Source organism: Oncorhynchus keta, chromosome 5 (assembly GCF_023373465.1).
Source record: "Oncorhynchus keta strain PuntledgeMale-10-30-2019 chromosome 5, Oket_V2, whole genome shotgun sequence".
Classification (NCBI taxonomy): Eukaryota; Metazoa; Chordata; class Actinopteri; order Salmoniformes; family Salmonidae; genus Oncorhynchus; species Oncorhynchus keta.
This window is the reverse complement of record NC_068425.1, coordinates 24,264,934-24,284,896: the sequence shown is the minus strand read 5'-3', so window position 1 is coordinate 24,284,896 and position 19,963 is coordinate 24,264,934. Positions and strand designations below refer to the sequence as shown.

General features: G+C 41.1%; 2 protein-coding genes and 1 pseudogene across 3 annotated transcripts in view; all 3 read left to right on the top strand.

Moving 5' to 3' along the window:
• The first annotated feature begins 7,501 nt into the window (after positions 1–7,501).
• LOC118372549 (uncharacterized) lies at positions 7,502–13,103 on the top strand (annotated as a pseudogene).
• Positions 13,104–14,786: 1,683 nt separating this feature from the next.
• On the top strand, positions 14,787–19,245 carry LOC118372896 (elongin-B). Its single transcript, XM_035758930.2, has 4 exons — positions 14,787–14,936; positions 16,316–16,450; positions 16,746–16,854; positions 17,094–19,245. Exons 1-4 carry the CDS (start codon positions 14,934–14,936, stop codon positions 17,204–17,206), a joined length of 360 nt encoding a protein of 119 aa, XP_035614823.1. The 5' UTR covers positions 14,787–14,933; the 3' UTR covers positions 17,207–19,245.
• The window catches only part of LOC118372550 (elongin-B), a 47,776-nt gene continuing 42,599 nt past the window's right edge, over positions 14,787–19,963 (top strand). Inside the window, exon 1 of one of the 2 annotated variants that reach the window (XM_052519182.1) lies at positions 14,787–14,936. In XM_052519182.1, coding sequence (XP_052375142.1) covers positions 14,934–14,936 — 3 coding nt within the window. In that variant the 5' untranslated portion in view covers positions 14,787–14,933. Of the gene's footprint in view, positions 14,937–14,988; positions 15,116–19,963 lie in introns of those variants that run through there. The other variant, XM_052519183.1, reaches the window with a different exon arrangement.

Sequence of the window (19,963 nt, the reverse complement as noted above, 5' to 3'; positions counted from 1 at the left end):
AGCAATAATTCTGTTCTACTTCCGGCGCCGACTGAGATGGCCGCCTCGCTTCGCGTTCCTAGGAAACTATGCAGTTTTTTGTTTTTTTACGTGTTATTTCTTACATTAGTACCCCAGGTCATCTTAGGTTTCATTACATACAGTCGAGAAGAACTACTGAATATAAGATCAGCGTCAACTCACCATCAGTACGACCAAGAATATGTTTTCCGCGATGCGGATCCTGTGTTCTGCCTTACAAACAGGACAACGGAATGGATCGCTTGCAGCGACCCAAGGAAACGACTACGAAAAAGAGGGAAACGCGGCGGTGTTCTGGTCAGACTCCGAAAAAGGGCACATCGCGCACCACTTCCCAGTATTCTTCTTGCCAATGTCCAGTCTCTCGACAACAAGGTTGATGAAATCCGAGCAAGGGTGGCATTCCAGAGGACATCAGAGACTGTAACGTTCTTTGCTTTACGGAAACATGGCTTACTGGGAAGACGCTATCCAGGGCGGTACAGCCAACGGGTTTCTCCACGCATCGCGCGGACAGAAACAAACATCTCTCTGGTAAGAAGAGTGGCGGGGGCGTATGCCTCATGACTAACGGGACATGGTGTGATGAAGGAAACATACAGGAACTCAAATCCTTCTGTTCACCTGATTTAGAATTCCTCACAATCAAATGTAGACCGCATTATCTTCCAAGAGAATTCTCTTCGATTATAATCACAGCCGTATATATCCCCCCAAGCAGACACATCGATGGCTCTGAACGAACTTTATTTAACTCTTTGCAAACTGGAAACCATTTATCCGGAGGCTGCATTCATTGTAGCTGGGGATTTTAACAAAGCCAATCTGAAAACAAGACTCCCTAAATTTTATCAGCATATCGATTGCGCAACCAGGGGTGGTAAAACCTTGGATCATTGTTACTCTAACTTCCGCGACGCATATAAGGCCCTGCCCCCCCCCTTTCGGAAAAGCTGACCACGACTCCATTTTGCTGATCCCTGCCTACAGGCAGAAATTAAAACAAGAGGCTCCCACGCTGAGGTCTGTCCAACGCTGGTCAGACCAAGCTGACTCTACACTCCAAGACTGCTTCCATCACGTGGACTGGGACATGTTTCGTATTGCGTCAGATGGGAATATTGACGAATACGCTGATTCGGTGTGCGAGTTCATTAGAACGTGCGTCGAAGATGTCGTTCCCATAGCAACGATAAAAACATTCCCTAACCAGAAACCGTGGATTGATGGCAGCATTCGCGTGAAACTGAAAGCGCGAACCACTGCTTTTAATCAGGGCAAGGTGTCTGGCAACATGACTGAATACAAACAGTGCAGCTATTCCCTCCGCAAGGCTATTAAACAAGCTAAGCGTCAGTACAGAGACAAAGTGGAATCTCAATTCAACGGCTCAGACACAAGAGGCATGTGGCAGGGTCTACAGTCAATCACGGACTACAAGATGAAATCCAGCCCAGTCACGGACCAGGATGTCTTGCTCCCAGGCAGACTAAATAACTTTTTTGCCCGCTTTGAGGACAATACAGTGCCACTGACACGGCCTGCAACGGAAACATGCGGTCTCTCCTTCACTGCAGCCGAGGTGAGTAAGACATTTAAACGTGTTAACCCTCGCAAGGCTGCAGGCCCAGACGGCATCCCCAGCCGCGCCCTCAGAGCATGCGCAGACCAGCTGGCCGGTGTGTTTACGGACATATTCAATCAATCCCTATACCAGTCTGCTGTTCCCACATGCTTCAAGAGGGCCACCATTGTTCCTGTTCCCAAGAAAGCTAAGGTAACTGAGCTAAACGACTACCGCCCGTAGCACTCACTTCCGTCATCATGAAGTGCTTTGAGAGACTAGTCAAGGACCATATCACCTCCACCCTACCTGACACCCTAGACCCACTCCAATTTGCTTACCGCCCAAATAGGTCCACAGACGATGCAATCTCAACCACACTGCACACTGCCCTAACCCACCTGGACAAGAGGAATACCTATGTGAGAATGCTGTTCATCGACTACAGCTCGGCATTCAACACCATAGTACCCTCCAAGCTCGTCATCAAGCTCGAGACCCTGGGTCTCGACCCCGCCCTGTGCAACTGGGTACTGGACTTCCTGACGGGCCGCCCCCAGGTGGTGAGGGTAGGCAACAACATCTCCTCCCCGCTGATCCTCAACACGGGGGGCCCCACAAGGGTGCGTTCTGAGCCCTCTCCTGTACTCCCTGTTCACCCACGACTGCGTGGCCACGCACGCCTCCAACTCAATCATCAAGTTTGCGGACGACACAACAGTGGTAGGCTTGATTACCAACAACGACGAGACGGCCTACAGGGAGGAGGTGAGGGCCCTCGGAGTGTGGTGTCAGGAAAATAACCTCACACTCAACGTCAACAAAACTAAGGAGATGATTGTGGACTTCAGGAAACAGCAGAGGGAACACCCCCTATCCACATCGATGGAACAGTAGTGGAGAGGGTAGCTAGTTTTAAGTTCCTCGGCATACACATCACAGACAAACTGAATTGGTCCACTCACACTGACAGCGTCGTGAAGAAGGCGCAGCAGCGCCTATTCAACCTCAGGAGGCTGAAGAAATTCGGCTTGTCACCAAAAGCACTCACAAACTTCTACAGATGCACAATCGAGAGCATCCTGGCGGGCTGTATCACCGCCTGGTACGGCAACTGCTCCGCCCTCAACCGTAAGGCTCTCCAGAGGGTAGTGAGGACTGCACAACGCATCACCGGGGGCAAACTACCTGCCCTCCAGGACACCTACACCACCCGTTGTTACAGGAAGGCCATAAAGATCATCAAGGACATCAACCACCCGAACCACTGCCTGTTCACCCCGCTATCATCCAGAAGGCGAGGTCAGTACAGGTGCATCAAAGCTGGGACCGAGAGACTGAAAAACAGCTTCTATCTCAAGGCCATCAGACTGTTAAACAGCCACCACTAACAGTGTGAGTGGCTGCTGCCAACACACTGTCATTGACACTGACCCAACTCCAGCCATTTTAATAATGGGAATTGATGGGAATTATGTAAATATATCACTAGCCACTTTAAACAATGCTACCTTATATAATGTTACTTACCCTACATTATTCATCTCATATGCATATGTATATACTGTACTCTACATCATCGACTGCATCCTTATGTAACACATGTATCACTAGCCACTTTAACTATGCCACTTTGTTTACTTTGTCTACACACTCATCTCATATGTATATACTGTACTCGATACCATCTACTGTATGCTGCTCTGTACCATCACTCATTCATATATCCTTATGTACATATTCCTTATCCCCTTACACTGTGTATAAGACAGTAGTTTTGGAATTGTTAGTTAGATTACTTGTTGGTTATCACTGCATTGTCGGAACTAGAAGCACAAGCATTTCGCTACACTCGCATTTAACATCTGCTAACCATGTGTATGTGACAAATAAAATTTGATTTGATTTGATTTGATTTGAATAAGTGGTAAATGCAATTTTCGTATATACGGGTTCTCTGTCCCACCTCGCAGGGCAAACAGAGAACTGACTTGTTCCTGACAAAGATATTAAAATATACTCTGATGACAGAAGTAGTTCCTGCTTCCGAGCCGGGCTGTCAGAGTAGAGACTGGGCGTGGTTTAGACTTCCAGCCTATTGTTGATTGTTGGCGCAGAGGCTGGTCCCAGCCCCCTAAGCGCTTCAGCGGTCAGTCGTTGTAGCTGTGTAGAATATACAGTTATCAGGCACCTGGCTCCTGTTATCTAACAAAACACTATGTTCTGAATGTACCCCCCAACTCATTGCACAGTTGCTGTCTTCATCTTATTCTGTATTTTTCCATCACGAGAAAGGCCCATGGCCCTGAAACTGTTAACAATGTTTCAAGTCAGCTATGTTGCATAACACCTACATACATCATCTACACAAGCCAACAGCAGATAATAGTCAATCACATATATGGTAACGGGCTATAGTGCATAACACAGAATCAAATTCACTTTTCGACTGAGGGACCTTACAATTACCTGTATGTGTGGGGTACAGAGGTAGTCATTCAAGATTGATATTAAACACTATTATTGAACACAGAGTGATTCTATGCAATTTATTATGACGTGTTAAGCTGATTTTTACTCCAGAACATCTTTCGGCTTGCCATAACAAAGGGGTTTAATACTTATTGACTCCAGACATTTCAACTTTTAATTTTTTTGGAATTTGTAAACATTTCTGAAAGCATAATTCCACTTTGACATGTTGGGGTATTGTGCGTGTGTAGGCCAGTAACATCTCAATTTCATCCATTGAAAATTCAGGCTGTAACACAAGATGTGGAAAAGTCAAGGGTGTGAATACTTTCTGAAGGCTCTGTATAGTTTTTCGTCAATGGGAAAATGCGGGACAATGCTGTCCAAGCAAGGAATAGCATCGGCACATTGGGGCTAGCCTGTGATACAGTATAATAACTAGTATCTTTGCGGTTCAGGAAGATCAGGTGTAGTGTAACAAATGTTGACACATGAGGCTGTGTTTCTCATTTGTGAAACTGTGAGGGCAAAACCAGGTTGAGAGGAGGTTACTAGGTCAGGTTTGGGCAGAGAGTCTGACTAGCTTCCATGATGAATTGTTATGATAGGCTTGTTGGGATAGGTTTATTGTTGTTAGTGGGAGAAGGGTTACTTTGGTTTGATTCGCGGGTTTAATTATCGAACCCGCAGTTGGGAAACACCACCACTGTTCGCTCCAGCGTCTTTAATATTGTTTTTGTTCATGAAACGGAGGAGAGGAACGTCCGGCAGCGTGGTAAAATAAATTGCAGTACATATTCTGGTGTTCTATTGCGTGTGCAATGATTTCCGATGGGGAAAAACAGTTTGTTTGCATTACCTTTTTTGTTGTTGTAATATGCCAAATGGACGTGGCAGTTTTACTAACCAAGTTTTACGGATTCTAGCTTTAAAAGGGGCAATTCGTAAAACAACAACCGGTTGGGGGATGGGGCTGGAGAAATTGAACCACTCAAATTCATGAGATCAAAAGGATATTTTTAACTATGTTTTTGAAGCTATACAGTGTTTGTGTACACTTATATTGTTAACAAACAATTGATTAAAAAACGAACAAGTGAACTAATGTAAAATATACTGTCTGTAAAATGTATATAGGATATAGAAGCCTAAGTATTGTCCATGAGTTTACACCAATTAGATGGTAGGATTAGGGAAAAATATTATATAAAAAAATATATATAAAGTGATATACAATGTATATTTACAAAAAAAATATATATGGGGGATTGGAAGTGGGCCAGACAATTACATTGATAGAAACCACAATCTATCTGCAATATTAAAGATCTACCTCCTAAAATTTTTTTTTTTAAAGTTAAAAATCTGTCGTTCTGCCCCTGAACAATGCAGTTCCCAGGTAGGCCGTTATTGTAAATAGGAATTTGATTTAACTGCCTAGTTAAATAAATCAAGTAGCCTATTAATTTCTATGCCTATGTAGGCTACTGTAGCCTACCATTTATACAATAAATATGTTGAAATGATATCACTGGAGTCATTGCAAATCAATTTGTGCCACTTGTGTAGTCTACCTGGAGCTGGCAAACTGATTTGATAAATAGCCAAAACTCAAATTTATTGTTGTTGTAGACTTGTATTATTAATGTCCATGTTTGGTTAATGAAATTGGATGTTATCAATTGTGTGTCATCGTCACAGTTCTATCGCAATTGCCGATCAGCTGTTATTAGAATGCATTAGATTGAGGGTAATAGTCTGTCAGATTAGGTTACAGATAAAAATATATATAAAACCCACTGACTGTTGTTGACAAGCATAGGCCTATTCAATTCATACCCATGTTATTGATATTCGATTCAGTGATTGAAATTATAACCCCATCCTCAGTAGCCTATTCCAGAAGGGAAACAGTTCCTACATTGAAATCACCTCCCTATGCATGTTGAATAAATTAGTCTGACAATTTGAATTTAGCAAGCTGCTAAATCGTTCATTTTACATATTGCCTAGGTTACTGTAGGCGATCTGAAATTAGGATGTAGGCATATCATGTGCTGTAGTCTATCTGCATCGAGCTAACCAAACAATGACAAAGTTGAATTACAATCATAAACCCATATTTTAGTTAATAGGTCTAGCCTATTGAAATGATGAGTCAATCTCCCAAATAGACCATTTATAACGGATTTTAGTCTTAACATCTGGCACATAATGTCACAATTGCCTAACATTACAATTATTAATTGTTGAAGGAATTTAATTCCTCTGTTTGAATTCCCAATTAAAATGTAACACTCTGTCAATTCATAAGAATTTGTAAGAACCTTATTTTATAGGAATGGACAGAGCCCTGGTCTTAAAGTTAAGTAACAGACTTTATTCAAGAGAGTACTGAGTACACACACATTTTACCACAGGTTATAAACTGAAAATGACGTCAGCGTTTTCTAAATGTTCCGTCTCTTCTTGACACTGGTAGAAAGGCTCTATAGCTCTCAAGCCTTCCCTCCTCGCCTATAGCCAAGGTCAGTCAGTGTAGATAAGCATTCTAGTCAGTATGGAGATATAGTTCATTCATTTGTACCAAGGAACAGACAGTCATTGTTCTAAACTCTTGACCACATTCACACACACATTATCTTCAGTACTGGGATCAAGAAAGAAAACTCATACATATATAGTATTCTGATTAGTACATATACAGTAACACACTAGTATTCTGATTAGTCAGTCCTGATTGAAATGTATACATAATTAGTCATTATAGGTAAACATTCCCTTAACATTAATTCATCCGAGTGTTTCTAGCGTAGAGATTTCGAGATCCTCTGTCCAACTTTCATCCCTCAAACTCTCCTGTTGGATGTATCTATAGTTATGCACATGGGTGGTTCAAACCCTGAATGCTGATTGGCTGACTGTGTGGCATATCAGACCATATACTACAGGTATGACCAAATAATTGTTACCGTTCTAATTGCGTTTGTAACCCATTTATAATATCAATAAGGCACCTCTGGGGTTTGTTGTATATTGCCGATATACCACGGCTAATTGCTGTATCCAAGCACTCCACGGTGTGTCGTGCTTAAAGAACAGCATTTAGCCGTGGTATATTCGCCATATAGCCTACCTCACCTCTTACGTCGTTACAAATTACGTTGATATTCCCTATTAATTTGCTCGATAATGTTACGCAAAAGTTTTTTTAGGGCTAAATGTGGCAACTTCCCTTGCTGCAGGAAAAAAACATGTTGGGCTAGTTGTGTGCTGTGTGCGGGTTTTGAATACCTGGCAACCGTGAAAAGTGGCGTTTATGTAGACGTAGATGGTGCATTTTATATTTGCCCATTTTGTGAAAAACATTTGCAATTCACACTCCGACCTGTGAAAGGCAGCAATACGCAACAAAGCGTGTAGTCTGCCAGAAAACTACACGAAGAAGAACAAGAACAACCCGTGTAAAAAACATTAACATCCGGTGGCATCATCTTCTCTGAGAACGTTTAGTTAGCTAGTTGTGCCTCGTATTTTAATTTAGTTCATTTCACACAGCGACAAAAATGCCAACACTGTGTTCAGCATACAACTGCAAAAATCGCGGTCCCAAAGCTGATGTAGGATTTTTTAGGTACGTTATACCGTCTTGCTCGAGAGACACGTTAACTTTATTAGCCGTGGTATATCGGCTATATACCACATACCCCAAAGGTGCCTTATTGATATTATAAACTGGTTACGAACGTAATTAAAACAGTAACAATTATTTGGTCATAACTGTGATGCCTACTACGGGGTACGGTAGATAGCTATGGTATTGTTAGCTAAAGTAAAAGATATAGCTAGCTAGTACAAATAACGTTAGTGTGCAGGAGAAAACCAATGACAAAAAAGCTTAATTAGCTTGATATGTTCTGTTGCGATATTGTTCTCTTATAAATCTACATACATCATTTATGGATTTACTATTCATCATTTGATACTTTTGTGATACCAATTTGCTGGTGTATAAATGTTTCTGGTAACAGTTTCCCCAAAAATGACCCTGAAAGACGCAAGCGATGGATTATTAATATGAAGTGGAAAGACTGGAATCCGCAACACCACCACCGTGTGTGCTCCATTCACTTTGAAGACAAGTACATTTGCCGGATGGACAAACGTCAACGTCTCACGCCAGACGCAGTCCCGACCATTTTTGACTTCCCAGAGAACTTTCAAAAGAAGAAGGTACACTGAAACAAAAAATGTATCTAGCGAGATACATCCCAAAGTCAGAACTAACTACACAAATAATACGGTTTATGATAACTAGATGTACAATATTGTAAAGTGTGATTTAAATTAAATGTGTTCCTTCTACAGGCATCCATCCACCCACAGAGTAGAAGAGCCAGGGTAAGGTACTGGAAGAGGCGAATAAACTCCTTGGCTGTATTTGACATTGCATATTAGTGTCCATCTTGGTATTGCATTTGATGTAACTCAGCTATGTTTTCACTTGGTAAGTGAAGCATTGATATGTAAATGACTAGCCTACACACGGTATGCTTAAAGTACATGCATCCATGCAGTAATGGTGGTCATTATCTTTGTTTTTGTCATGCAGAGTGATGGGTTGCCAGAGAAGTATACTGCTGCCCGTGCTGTTACAGTGGCTGAACCGGTCACAACACCAAGCCCCACCATCACATCAGAGACGAGCAAGCTGGCTAAAGACAATACTAAGTAAATAACCTTGTGAAAGTTAAATTTGCTCTTTTTGGAATGCACAACGTCACTGTAGAGCAGAATGGGTTCTACCTGTGTTCTAGTTCTTGCTTTTTCAATTGTCAACTTATATTTTGACGGATCAGCGCTCCAGAAAAAGTTACCTCTTCAAGTTGGTATATCCATGTAGATGAAGAAATCCAAATGGCTGAATCCCTCCCAGGTTTCTTCCACAGTGATTACTGTCTACCACACGTGAGTGGCTCTAGGTGGTCTGATTGGACTGTTGCTTTGCCAGATATACAGGGATTATTTACTGGGTTTTTGCATTATGTAGACATTTAATAACATTTTCCTCATATTGATCTTTGCAGAGTATTCGCTGGGGATTCAAAGATGATGTTGCCCCGAAGGTAAGTTGTTTGCTCACTGGAATAACCTGTAGCTTATGCTATATACCAATAGCTTATGCTAAGAATTTGATAAACAATGCACTTTATTTTCAGGTGGCATGTGAGAACATGGAGTTCCAACTTCCACCCCTCAAGCACATAATAGAGGTAATGAAGGATGTGTAAACATTCAGTCTCTAATACAGGGTTAGGGATGGAGCCTGCAAGTTGATCATTGATTCATTGGTCTGTATTTTTCTAATATGTCTCACTCTGGATCTAAAACCAATAAGAGTGTCATTAAAACAGTACTATACATTGTCTCCCATTCTTACCCAGATCACAGAGGCATGGGAGTGGCTGGGTATGGACATTAGAGGGCCACTGCCCCTAACACCGAACGGACACCAGTACGTTCTGACCTTGACAGACTTCTACTCTAAATGGGTGGAGGCCTTCCCCCTGAGAGGTTGTAGCTCTACTGAGGTAGCGCAGCATGTCGCTGAAGTCATCTCTCACTTTGGCTTCCCTTTTGGAATCCTTGTTCGACTAAAGAGGAAGTTTACCAGTAAGGTGAGGCAAAATATATTTTGTCACATACTTACTGTTGCACATACCTTGCAACAATCTTGAGGTTGGTTCATATATGCACTAGCGGTCAATAGGTCCAGAGTGAGTGGTTCATTAGACAATCGTACAGTGGGGCAAGTATTTAGTCAGCCACCAATTGTGCAAGTTCTCCCACTTAAAAAGATGAGAGGCCTGTAATTTTCATCATAGGTACACTTCAACTATGACAGACAAAATGAAAAAAAATCCAGAAAATCACATTGTAGGATTTTTAATGAAATTATTTGCAAATTATGGTGGATAATAAGTATTTGGTCACCTACAAACAAGCAAGATTTCTGGCTCTCACATTCCTGTAACTTCTTCTTTAAGAGGCTCCTCTGTCCTCCACTCGTTACCTGTATTAATGGCACCTGTTTGAACTTGTTATCAGTATAAAAGACACATGTCCACAACCTCAAACAGTCAAACTCCACTATGGCCAAGACCAAAGGGCTGTCAAAGGACACAAGAAACAAAATTATAGACCTGCACCAGGCTGGGAAGACTGAATCTGCAATAGGTAAGCAGCTTGGTTTGAAGAAATCAACTGTGGGAGCAATTATTAGGAAATGGAAGACATACAAGACCACTGATAATTTCCCTTGATCTAGGGCTCCACGCAAGATCTCACCCTGTGGGGTCAAAATGATCACAAGAACGGTGAGCAAAAATCCCAGAACCACACGGGGGACCTAGTGAATGACCTGCAGAGAGCTGGGACCAAAGTAACAAAGCCTACCATCAGTAACACACTATGACGCCAGGGACTCAAATCCTGCAGTGCCAGACGTGTCCCCCTGCTTAAGCCAGTACATGTCCAGGCCCGTCTGAAGTTTGCTAGAGAGCATTTGGATGATCCAGAAGAAGATTGGGAGAATGTCATATGGTCAGATGAAACCAAAATATAACTTTTGGTAAAAACTCAACTCGTCGTGTTTGGAGGACAAAGAATGCTGAGTTGCATCCAAAGAACACCATACCTACTGTGAAGCATGGGGGTGGAAACATCATGCTTTGGGGCTGTTTTTCTGCAAAGGGACCAGGACGACTGATCCGTGTAAAGGAAATAATGAATGGGGCCATGTATCGTGAGATTTTGAGTGAAAACCTCCTTCCATCAGCAAGGGCATTGAAGATGAAACGTGGCTGGGTCTTTCAGCATGACAATGATCCCAAACACACTGCCCGGGCAACGAAGGAGTGGCTTCTTTCAAGGTCCTGGAGTGGCCTAGCCAGTCTCCAGATCTCAACCCCATAGAAAATCTTTGGAGAGAGTTGAAAGTCTGTGTTGCCCAGCAAGAGCCCCAAAACATCACTGCTCTAGAGGAGATCTGCATCGAGGAATGGGCCAAAATACCAGCAACAGTGTGTGAAAACCTTGTGAAGACCTTTGACCTCTGTCATTGCCTCTGTCATTGCCAACAAAGTATTGAGAAACTTTTGTTATTGACCAAATACTTATTATCCACCATAATTTGCAAATAAATTCATAAAAAATCCTACAATGTGATTTTCTGGATTTTTTTTCTCATTTTGTCTGTCATAATAATCTTTTTAAGTGGGAGAACTTGCACAATTGGTGGCTGACTAAATACTTTTTTGCTCCACTGTATAAGGTGTTTTTACATTTAATCATGTTTTTAGATCAACCTTGCCTTAAACAGTCATCTGAAGCTGAGGGGTTTTCTCTTATACCGTCATCGGCAAGTTGGATCACTGGATCTGGCCACACAGACCCTGATCAGCAGGTTTGTGTTTTAGACTCATTCCTTTATATGGTTTTAATTTCATACTCAACTTTGACCATGGTGGCCTTCACCCCAACAGGATGGTGTCTGATCTTGTGAATGACCATCCATACAACTGGGATGTCTGCCTCCCTGCAAAGGTGTTCAGCCTGTGTTTCAAGGAGCACCCCAAGACCAAGCAGAGACCTTTCTCTGCTGTGCTGTAAAGGACCACACCCGGTCAAAACCCCTAGGGATCTGTCTGTAAGTTTACTTTTTAGTTATAGCTGAACTCTTATCATAATGGATTGCATTTTCAATTGAATGGATGTGTTTCTGCCTGTCCTTTTTATATTTCCTACAGTTCAGTCCTGCAGAGCTCAGGAGAGTTCCTTGCAATCCAGTCAAATCAAGAGGGTGGGCATGACACTGATCCGCAAAGTGAGCGCAATCCCTGTACACGACATATCACACACTGTGGTGATGGTTAAAGTGGGATACTTCAGGGGTTTTGGGAACTTTCCCTGTGTCAGATACACTTCTGGATATCATTTGTATGTCTCCGTGTCCAGTATGAAGGAAGTTAGAGGCAGTTTTAGAGCCAATGCTAACTAAGTAAAAAAGGAAATTGTAATGAGATTAAAAACCATAACGATGCTGTTTATAAGGAGTACAAGTAACGAATCAATGTGCAGGGGTACAGAGTAGTTGAGGTAATACAATATGTATTATACAGGTAAACACTCTTGGTAAATAGTATGGTCTACAGCTTATCGTGAGGCATAACTCAGGCGAGCAGAACCTCGAGACTTACTTAATATTAGAGATTGCGCACCAGCTGTTCACTTTCCTAAAGAATTGAGAATAACTTTGTCAACATATCTATTGTTCAAGTGAGTATTTAGTGTGTTAACTGTTCTAAATTGTAATTGTCTTATGTTATGTTACTAGCATAATTGTAATTTGTTGATCATATTGTGTTTATCTGTTATTACAGACATCGTTGGCATTGAATCTGGAAAGGAAACAGCTGGAAAGAGCACTGTTACGAGGGTCTCCTTTTTAAGAAGCAACACCGAGAGTAACAACAACACTGATGGTAACACATATGGTAACCTGGACGGTAACCCGGACAGTCGCACGAAGGGTAACCCTGACGGTAGCACGGAGGGTAACCCCGACGGTAGCACGGAGGGTAACCCCGACGGTAGCACGGAGGGTAACCCCGACGGTAGCACGGAGGGTAACCCCGACGGTAGCACGGAGGGTAACCCCGACGGTAGCACGGAGGGTAACACCAACAGTGAGCGATCCTCTGAAGAACATCATGCCATGGAAAACTGAATAATTGATTGGATGAGCGCTCTATCGGGGGTGTAGTTTTTATTTTAATAATTTTGATTAGAAACACTTGTCTTATGGTTGTTTGGCTGGTGTACTGGGTCATGATTGTTACACAGGAGGATGATAGGAGTTTATGAACCAACTGGATCAATTCAAAATCAGTCAAAACATAATGCATAGCAGCATAAATGATGGAATAGTGAGACGCTTATCCTAAAAGCAATGTCTTTATTTTTCACTGTAAACTTTTTCTTCCAGTAAATGAATCCAAACATGCGTTATTGTAGTACATTATTGTAGTATAGACATTTTCACCTTACATTATTGTAGCATATACTGTAGATATTTTCACCTTACCTGATCTTGGAAAAATCCACTTGAATGCTCCTCCAACTGTTAATTAGTAGTAGGAAACTGTATCTATCATCCCTGAACTCTGACTTCTCCCACATGCTGACCTCTGACGTCACTTACTAAGGAAATGACTTCCATTAACAGCATTTTCAGTCAGTTAAATTCAACAAAACATTATTTATAAAAAGCAATCTTGTTATTGTTTTTGTACACTTATTTGTTTACAATCATGGTAGCTGTACATTGTTTATGGTTGACGTAGTTTGTTGGCCATTAGCCAATCGGCGAGTTCAAAGCTTGTGAATGTATCTAACTGGGTTTTACGACTTCACAACGGGTAAATACTACCTTCCCCAATTGGTTATGAACGCAGGATTATTGAAGGAATGTTTTTTTATGCCTTGAATAAGAGACTGAACAATCCAAAAAAACGCATTTGTTTATACAAAGATACTTACATTATGAAGCATGCATTTATTATGGGTCCCTTCATTGTAGAGCATGCCGGTGTTGGAGCTTAACAAAATGTACAATTATGAAATATTCTCAAAACAAAGCTTGAGTTTTCACTTCACTGCACAGGCAGTGCTTTCGGATAGCTGGGGTGCAATTCAGTCCACCGATTCTGTTGCAAAACGTTTTTTAAACGAAACAGAATTGACCTCCATTTTCCAATAGAATTTACCTGAATATGACCAATAGACTCTTGTTTTGGTTCTTAAATAGTAAACATCTCGCCAACGTGTAGTTCTAAAACCCGGTAATGAGTTAACTCTAGTTGGGGAAATAATAGGGGTTTGGAATAACTGCCTAAAATAAGGTCTGAGGAGGTGTTATATATTTTGTAATATGAGATATCAGTCAGTTAACATGACCTTGATTATGAAGCGTTGTGCTTTATTTTTCAGAAATTCACAGAAAGTGACGAAAACTGATGAAGATTATCTCAGAACCAAACGTTAGATTTCCTAAACCTGTGTTAACCACATACTTTATTATCGGCGTTAATTCAAAACCGCCATTAATTTCCCAATAGGTTTTGGTTAACGAACCATGGCGGAGTTCGCAAAGATGGTTACCCCTTCTGCCTGTGGAGTGAGTTAATGCCTACAGAAATACGCCATTACCAGTTCTCTGAATACCCTCCGCTGTGGTATGGGTATGATCAGAGATATTAGAGAAAGGAGATAGGAATCCTATTTTGCAATGAGTGAGGCACGTATAAAGACCCACCCAGCAGACTGTAGACCAATCGCGTTGACGTTGTCTTGCTTCGTAGCGCTGTTGCTAAAACAATCATCACGAAATCCCATCCCAAAGTCAGGGTATGAGTAGAGAAACGTGCCTTTTTTTCCCTCCAAAGAACGTGGTGTCACGATTCCAAAGGTATACATTACAGATGGCAAGTTAATTATCGCACATATCGGAAAATATTTGTAATGTTGTACTTCTTGTTAACAAAATGCAAGCTAATGTTGAGTTTTTAGTTACGACCAATTGACTCCCATTCACTCCTTGAAGGAGAGCTCTCCTTGTCCAAGAATCGCCCAGAAGGCACCGCGCTGTCCATTGACGTAGCATGGGCAACGTACACAATGGTCGGTAATATGATTTCAATGGAGTTTCCTAGCTCATAAAAAGTATCTCTGGTGTTATACACCACTGTTGGATGAGAGCGTTTTGTGATTCTCGCAGTGCAGCGTGGGATAGCGGAGGCGCAACCGACCGAGAGAAATGGTGAGTGAGGAAGAGATAAATAATCTATTTTAAAACTGTGACTTGACATTCTTATGGCGTTTTGCTACTATGGTGAAGTAAATGTTGACATGTAGAAACCGTCAATTCCCTCCATTAAGACATATGGTGGGAAACGCTTGATATGGACTCCTTTTGTTTCGCAGCATATTAAGCTAACGGTAACTAGCAAGTCCACAGTAATTGTAAAACTGCAATCAGCGTTTTGTTTTAGTCTAACTTGACGAGCTAATTCTAGCTAAACGTTCACTGTCTGACTTGTTAAAAGGAAAGGAAACTAGGTAACTTATCCTAGATCTGTCTCATTTAGCTAGTTATCTAGCGTTGGTGACACTCGAACATACTTTCCATGTCCATAGAAAGTAAGTTACGTTAGCCAGCTAATAGGTAACGTTAGCTACCGCCCAGATGGCTTGCTATTCGTTTGCGTCAAGCTATATTACCACACGTCAGTGAAGCATTGGAGAATGGGCTAGCTAACGTTGGCTGGCATCTACTGTTAGCTAACTGAACAAGTAATGCACACACTCGTTTTTGCTGACTAGTTAGCTACACAACCATTCCATTAGCTATTTAATTAGTTAGCAAGCTAACGTTATACATTTGCCAGCTTGGTAACTAGTCATTTGGACATTTTGTATCCAGCGTCGTTATGTAGCTAGCTAACAGTTAGCTAGCTACTAGCTGTGGAAGACAATGTTAATCAACTAGCTATTAAGTAACTGGTGGCAAGTTTAGGTAAAATGTGCTCATAGTCAACCGTCATTTTGTCAGTCAAGTTAAGCCTAGTCTTTTCAAACATGGGTGGAACTGGGATTTACAGTTGGTGGTGCGGTCTTTACCAATTTACTTTGCATGATCCCCAACCTTAAATGATGAAACCCTGTTTCTCCCAAATATTGAAGCCCATAATTTAACTGTACTTTACCCACTATCCTCCAACCCTACATGTTGTCGACATTATTGGGTCCGGCCCAGGCTTGAGGCCTTTAATTAGAAAGATGGCTCTCTAGCACTTCTAATGAGGAACGAGCACATGTGGGGCTGTCACCCGGCTGAAGCCTATGTGGCAGATTTGGCTGCTGTTTGCTCAATTTTCCCCTCTACTGAGATGGTTTAACATCAGTTACATTGGTTCAAGAAAGGCTTCCACATATACAAATCATAGGCCATTGACTACTAGACAATTAATGAGATGTCAAAGGCAGCAGCATGTTTCAGTCCTATTCCAGTATTTCTTATTGTTCACTGGTCTGTTAGTTAGCAAGCAAACAGAGCAACTGCATAGTTGTCCCTGGTACTAAACGTTTGGGAAACTTATTTTTATTATGTCTTAACTCCCTAACTTACTGTTGGCTTAGGATGTGTTTCTGATGATCCGGCGTCACAAGACGACCATCTTCACTGATGCCAAAGAGTCCACTACGGTCTACGAACTGAAGCGCATAGTGGAGGGTATCCTAAAGAGGGCACCGGAGGAACAGAGGCTGTACAAGGTATATACAGTGCATACCCCTTGTGGAGGACAATTACAAAGTGGGGGAGTAAGATATGGCCAGGCCAATGAGTCATTTATTCTATTTGTGTCTATATAAAAAGATTTGTGATGTAGGAACTCCCCAAGTCTAAGAGGAAGTTGATTTTATTAAACCCAAACAATCCCCCAAAGTCTGTTCTTCTCTTTTTCTCTCTCCTGCCCTCATTTGTGGTGCGTGTGTATATTGATTAAATGGTTAACTTGATGGTGGTGTTACATATCTACCCTCTGCTCTGACATCTCTCTTGTATCAGGATGACATGTTGCTGGAGGATAGTAAGACTCTTGGAGACTGTGGCTTCACAAATCAGACAGCCAGACCTCAGGCCCCAGGGACTGTTGGATTAGCTTTCCGTCTCGGTGGTGAGTATTAATTTTTATGTTACGTAGTATCTGCCCCGTGTTTCAAAACATTCACTCTGTTTTATTCTGATGTTGAGCTGCAAGATGTCTGTCAGCATAGCTGTTTGTTTGATAATTTAACAGAAACCAATTACAACTTCCTTGCACCCCTAAGTTTATCGCTCTAATAATGCCTCTTGCTTCCTCTGTTTCCCTTTGATACTCTCTCCTTATCAAACAAATCTCTCCCTCTCTTTCAGATGATGCATTTGAGCAGCTGAGGGTTGAGCCCTTCTCCAGCCCCCCAGAGCTTCCTGATGTCATGAAGCCTCAGGACTCTGGCAGCACAGCCAATGAGCAGGCTGTGCAGTGAAGGAAGGAAGGGAAGGAAGTTCTGGGGGTGGTGCTTTGGCTTAGGTAGGCTGGCTTTACAGACTGCTTTAGGGTAACATGCGAGTGTACCGGTGAGATCTTTAACTTTGCAGGAAGAACATGAATTCCTTCTCACACAGAGGGGAGTATTTTCATGTTATTCCTGAACGAGGCTCACGCATGTTTAGATTCACTCACAAGATCCCTCAACAAACATTTCTAATTTGTCAGGCCACTGTCAGTAAGGGGGTTTGGAAAAAATGAGAAGTACCTCCTAATTTAATTCATACTGGGCTTTTGGGTAGGGTGTAGCCTGTTTTGGCTTGATGGGGATTTGAGAATGGAGTGGCTATTACATTTTTAGAATGCCCTCTTGCTGATTTGCTTTTTTCTTTATTCAATATTAATATTACAATTTAGCGTTTTTTAATTACTCCTTGGGGTGTTAGTATGTGGCGCAACAAAGGGTTTGTGAGTTTGTTATTAGCTTATCTAGATAACATACGCATGAATGGATCTGAAAAACACACAAACATGTTGATGACATAAAATGTATAGCAGAACACATGTACTTGCAGACACGGATGGACACACACACAGAGAATGGTGTGAAGATTTACAATCGTCAGTTTTTATTTCAGTGTAAAGGTATTAAGCTTTCCCACTACCTGGTTTTTGTTTGCTTGTTTCTTTACTTTTGAACCTTTGCACTGGAGTTCCTGTGTAATTTCCCCCCCTTGATTCTCTATACAAAACTGTACCAATTTGGCCCCTATCCCTCTTTTTTGGGGGGCTATATAAAATGGAAACCTTCAGGGGAAAGAGACAGGAATCACTAATCTTTTGCGATAAACAAGCATGAAGGTACAAATTACTGGTGTTGAATTGAAATAGGTGTAAACTGTCTCAATTAGATTCAACAACCTGACGAGGGTGGTTGTCATGCCCTTTTTTTAAAGATATGATGGATATGGTCCACCAACAAGCTCTTTTAAAACAGGACTTTATGAAACAAGCAACACCTGTAATTGTCTTGAGTTGACATAAAAAAAAAAACATTTTCTTTGTCACCTCCTGTGTGGTATATTGCTAATGGACTCTGTGAAAGATTTTGTGCCATTCACTTTACTTGGTATTTGTCATTCATATGGTGAAATAAAATCAGTTCAGTGAAATTTGAAATTGCCAAGATTGTATGGTAGTGTTATACTACAGCCAGAAAGAGGTAAGCTCTTGCACTTGCTTAATCTAAACTAGCTACAGCAGGAGAATGTGTTTGTAGCAGGCTGGATGAGAGCCAGTCAGAAATGTAGCTAGCTAATTTAGATAAAGGGTCAAGTAGGTAACTTTATTAATTTACACAATTGAGGAAGTGGATTAGCGAGTTAGCTATAACACAATAATAGCCTATTAGTTACCTTAATATTTGTTAATAAATTACCTTGGTAAAATGTTTAATGGCTAGCTAGCCTGTAATTTAGTGTGTTGGCTGAACAAGCATGTCCTTTTGCATCAACTATATTTAAATGAATGAACTAAACCTCAGTAAATACGGTATTTAGCATATTTTCGGTGGTCCTCGATCGTTTCGTTGGTCCACTCATCTTTCGTGATAAAGGTACAAATTACTGTCTCGGAGTCAACCATCTGTTGTGGTTATCATTCTCTTACTAAGATATGATGGAAATAGTTCGCCAACAATGCTCTTTCAAAAACAGGACAACCACAAAGTCCTTTTGTTGACATACAAACAATGCATTTGTCAGCCCCTGTGTGGTATATTGTTATTGCTTTCGTTAATGCACACTATTCTGTGAAATGCTTTTGTGCCATTCACTCTGTCATTCATATGGTGAAATAAAATCTGTTCAGCAGTAAAATTAGGAAATGTTCAGGATTTTATGATAGTGTATTATACTACCGCCAAAAGAGGGTGATATATTTTTTTTACTGTATTACGCTAGCTACAGCAGAATATATTTCCCAGCGCCTGTAGGGATGGGCATTGGCAGTTGAATCCGAATAAAGAAGTTAATTGAGTTTAGTTTTATTTTAATTATTTGTGCTGATACAGCCAAAACAGTAGGTGGCAGCATGCACCTATAGCATTTTTCTTCGTACCCAGTGGTGTCAAGTACTTAAGTAAAAAATACTTGAAAGTGCTACTTAAGTAGTTTTTGGGGGGATATCTGTGCTTTACTATTTATATTTTTGGCAACTTTTACTTTGCTACATTCCTAAATCAAAATAATGTACTTTTTACTACATTTTCCCTGACACAAAAAAAAATTTAAATGGTCCAATTCACACACTTATTATCAAAGGAACATCCTTGGTCATTCCTACTGCCTCTGATCTGGCGGACTCACTAAACACAAATTATTCGTTTGTAATGATTCGTTGTGTGTTGGAGTGTGCCCCTGGCTATCTGCCAATAAAAATGGTGCCTTCTGGTTTTCTTAATATAAGGAAGTTTCACTTTTAGTCATTTTCTATTAAGATATTTTCTTACTTGAATTGATACTTTTACTTATGTTACTTAAGTGCATTTTAGAAATTCCATTTCCTTTTGATACTTAAGTATATTAACCAAATACTTTTGTAGTATTTTACTGGGTGACTTTCATTTTTATTCATTTTTTATTAAGATATCTTTACTTTTACTTAAGTATGACAATTGAGTACTTTTCCACCACCGCAATAGTTCGTACTGCAATAATATCAAAGACGACACCGTACAGTAGATGGCGGCAATACA

What these genes read in the sequence shown, in the direction of transcription:
- LOC118372896 (XM_035758930.2), top strand. An exon ending in AGGAACAGAGGCTGTACAAG is followed by an intron (nt 16,451 to 16,745) that starts GTATATACAGTG and finishes CTCTTGTATCAG; the next exon opens with GATGACATGTTGCTGGAGGA. An exon ending in ATTAGCTTTCCGTCTCGGTG is followed by an intron (nt 16,855 to 17,093) that starts GTGAGTATTAAT and finishes CCTCTCTTTCAG; the next exon opens with ATGATGCATTTGAGCAGCTG.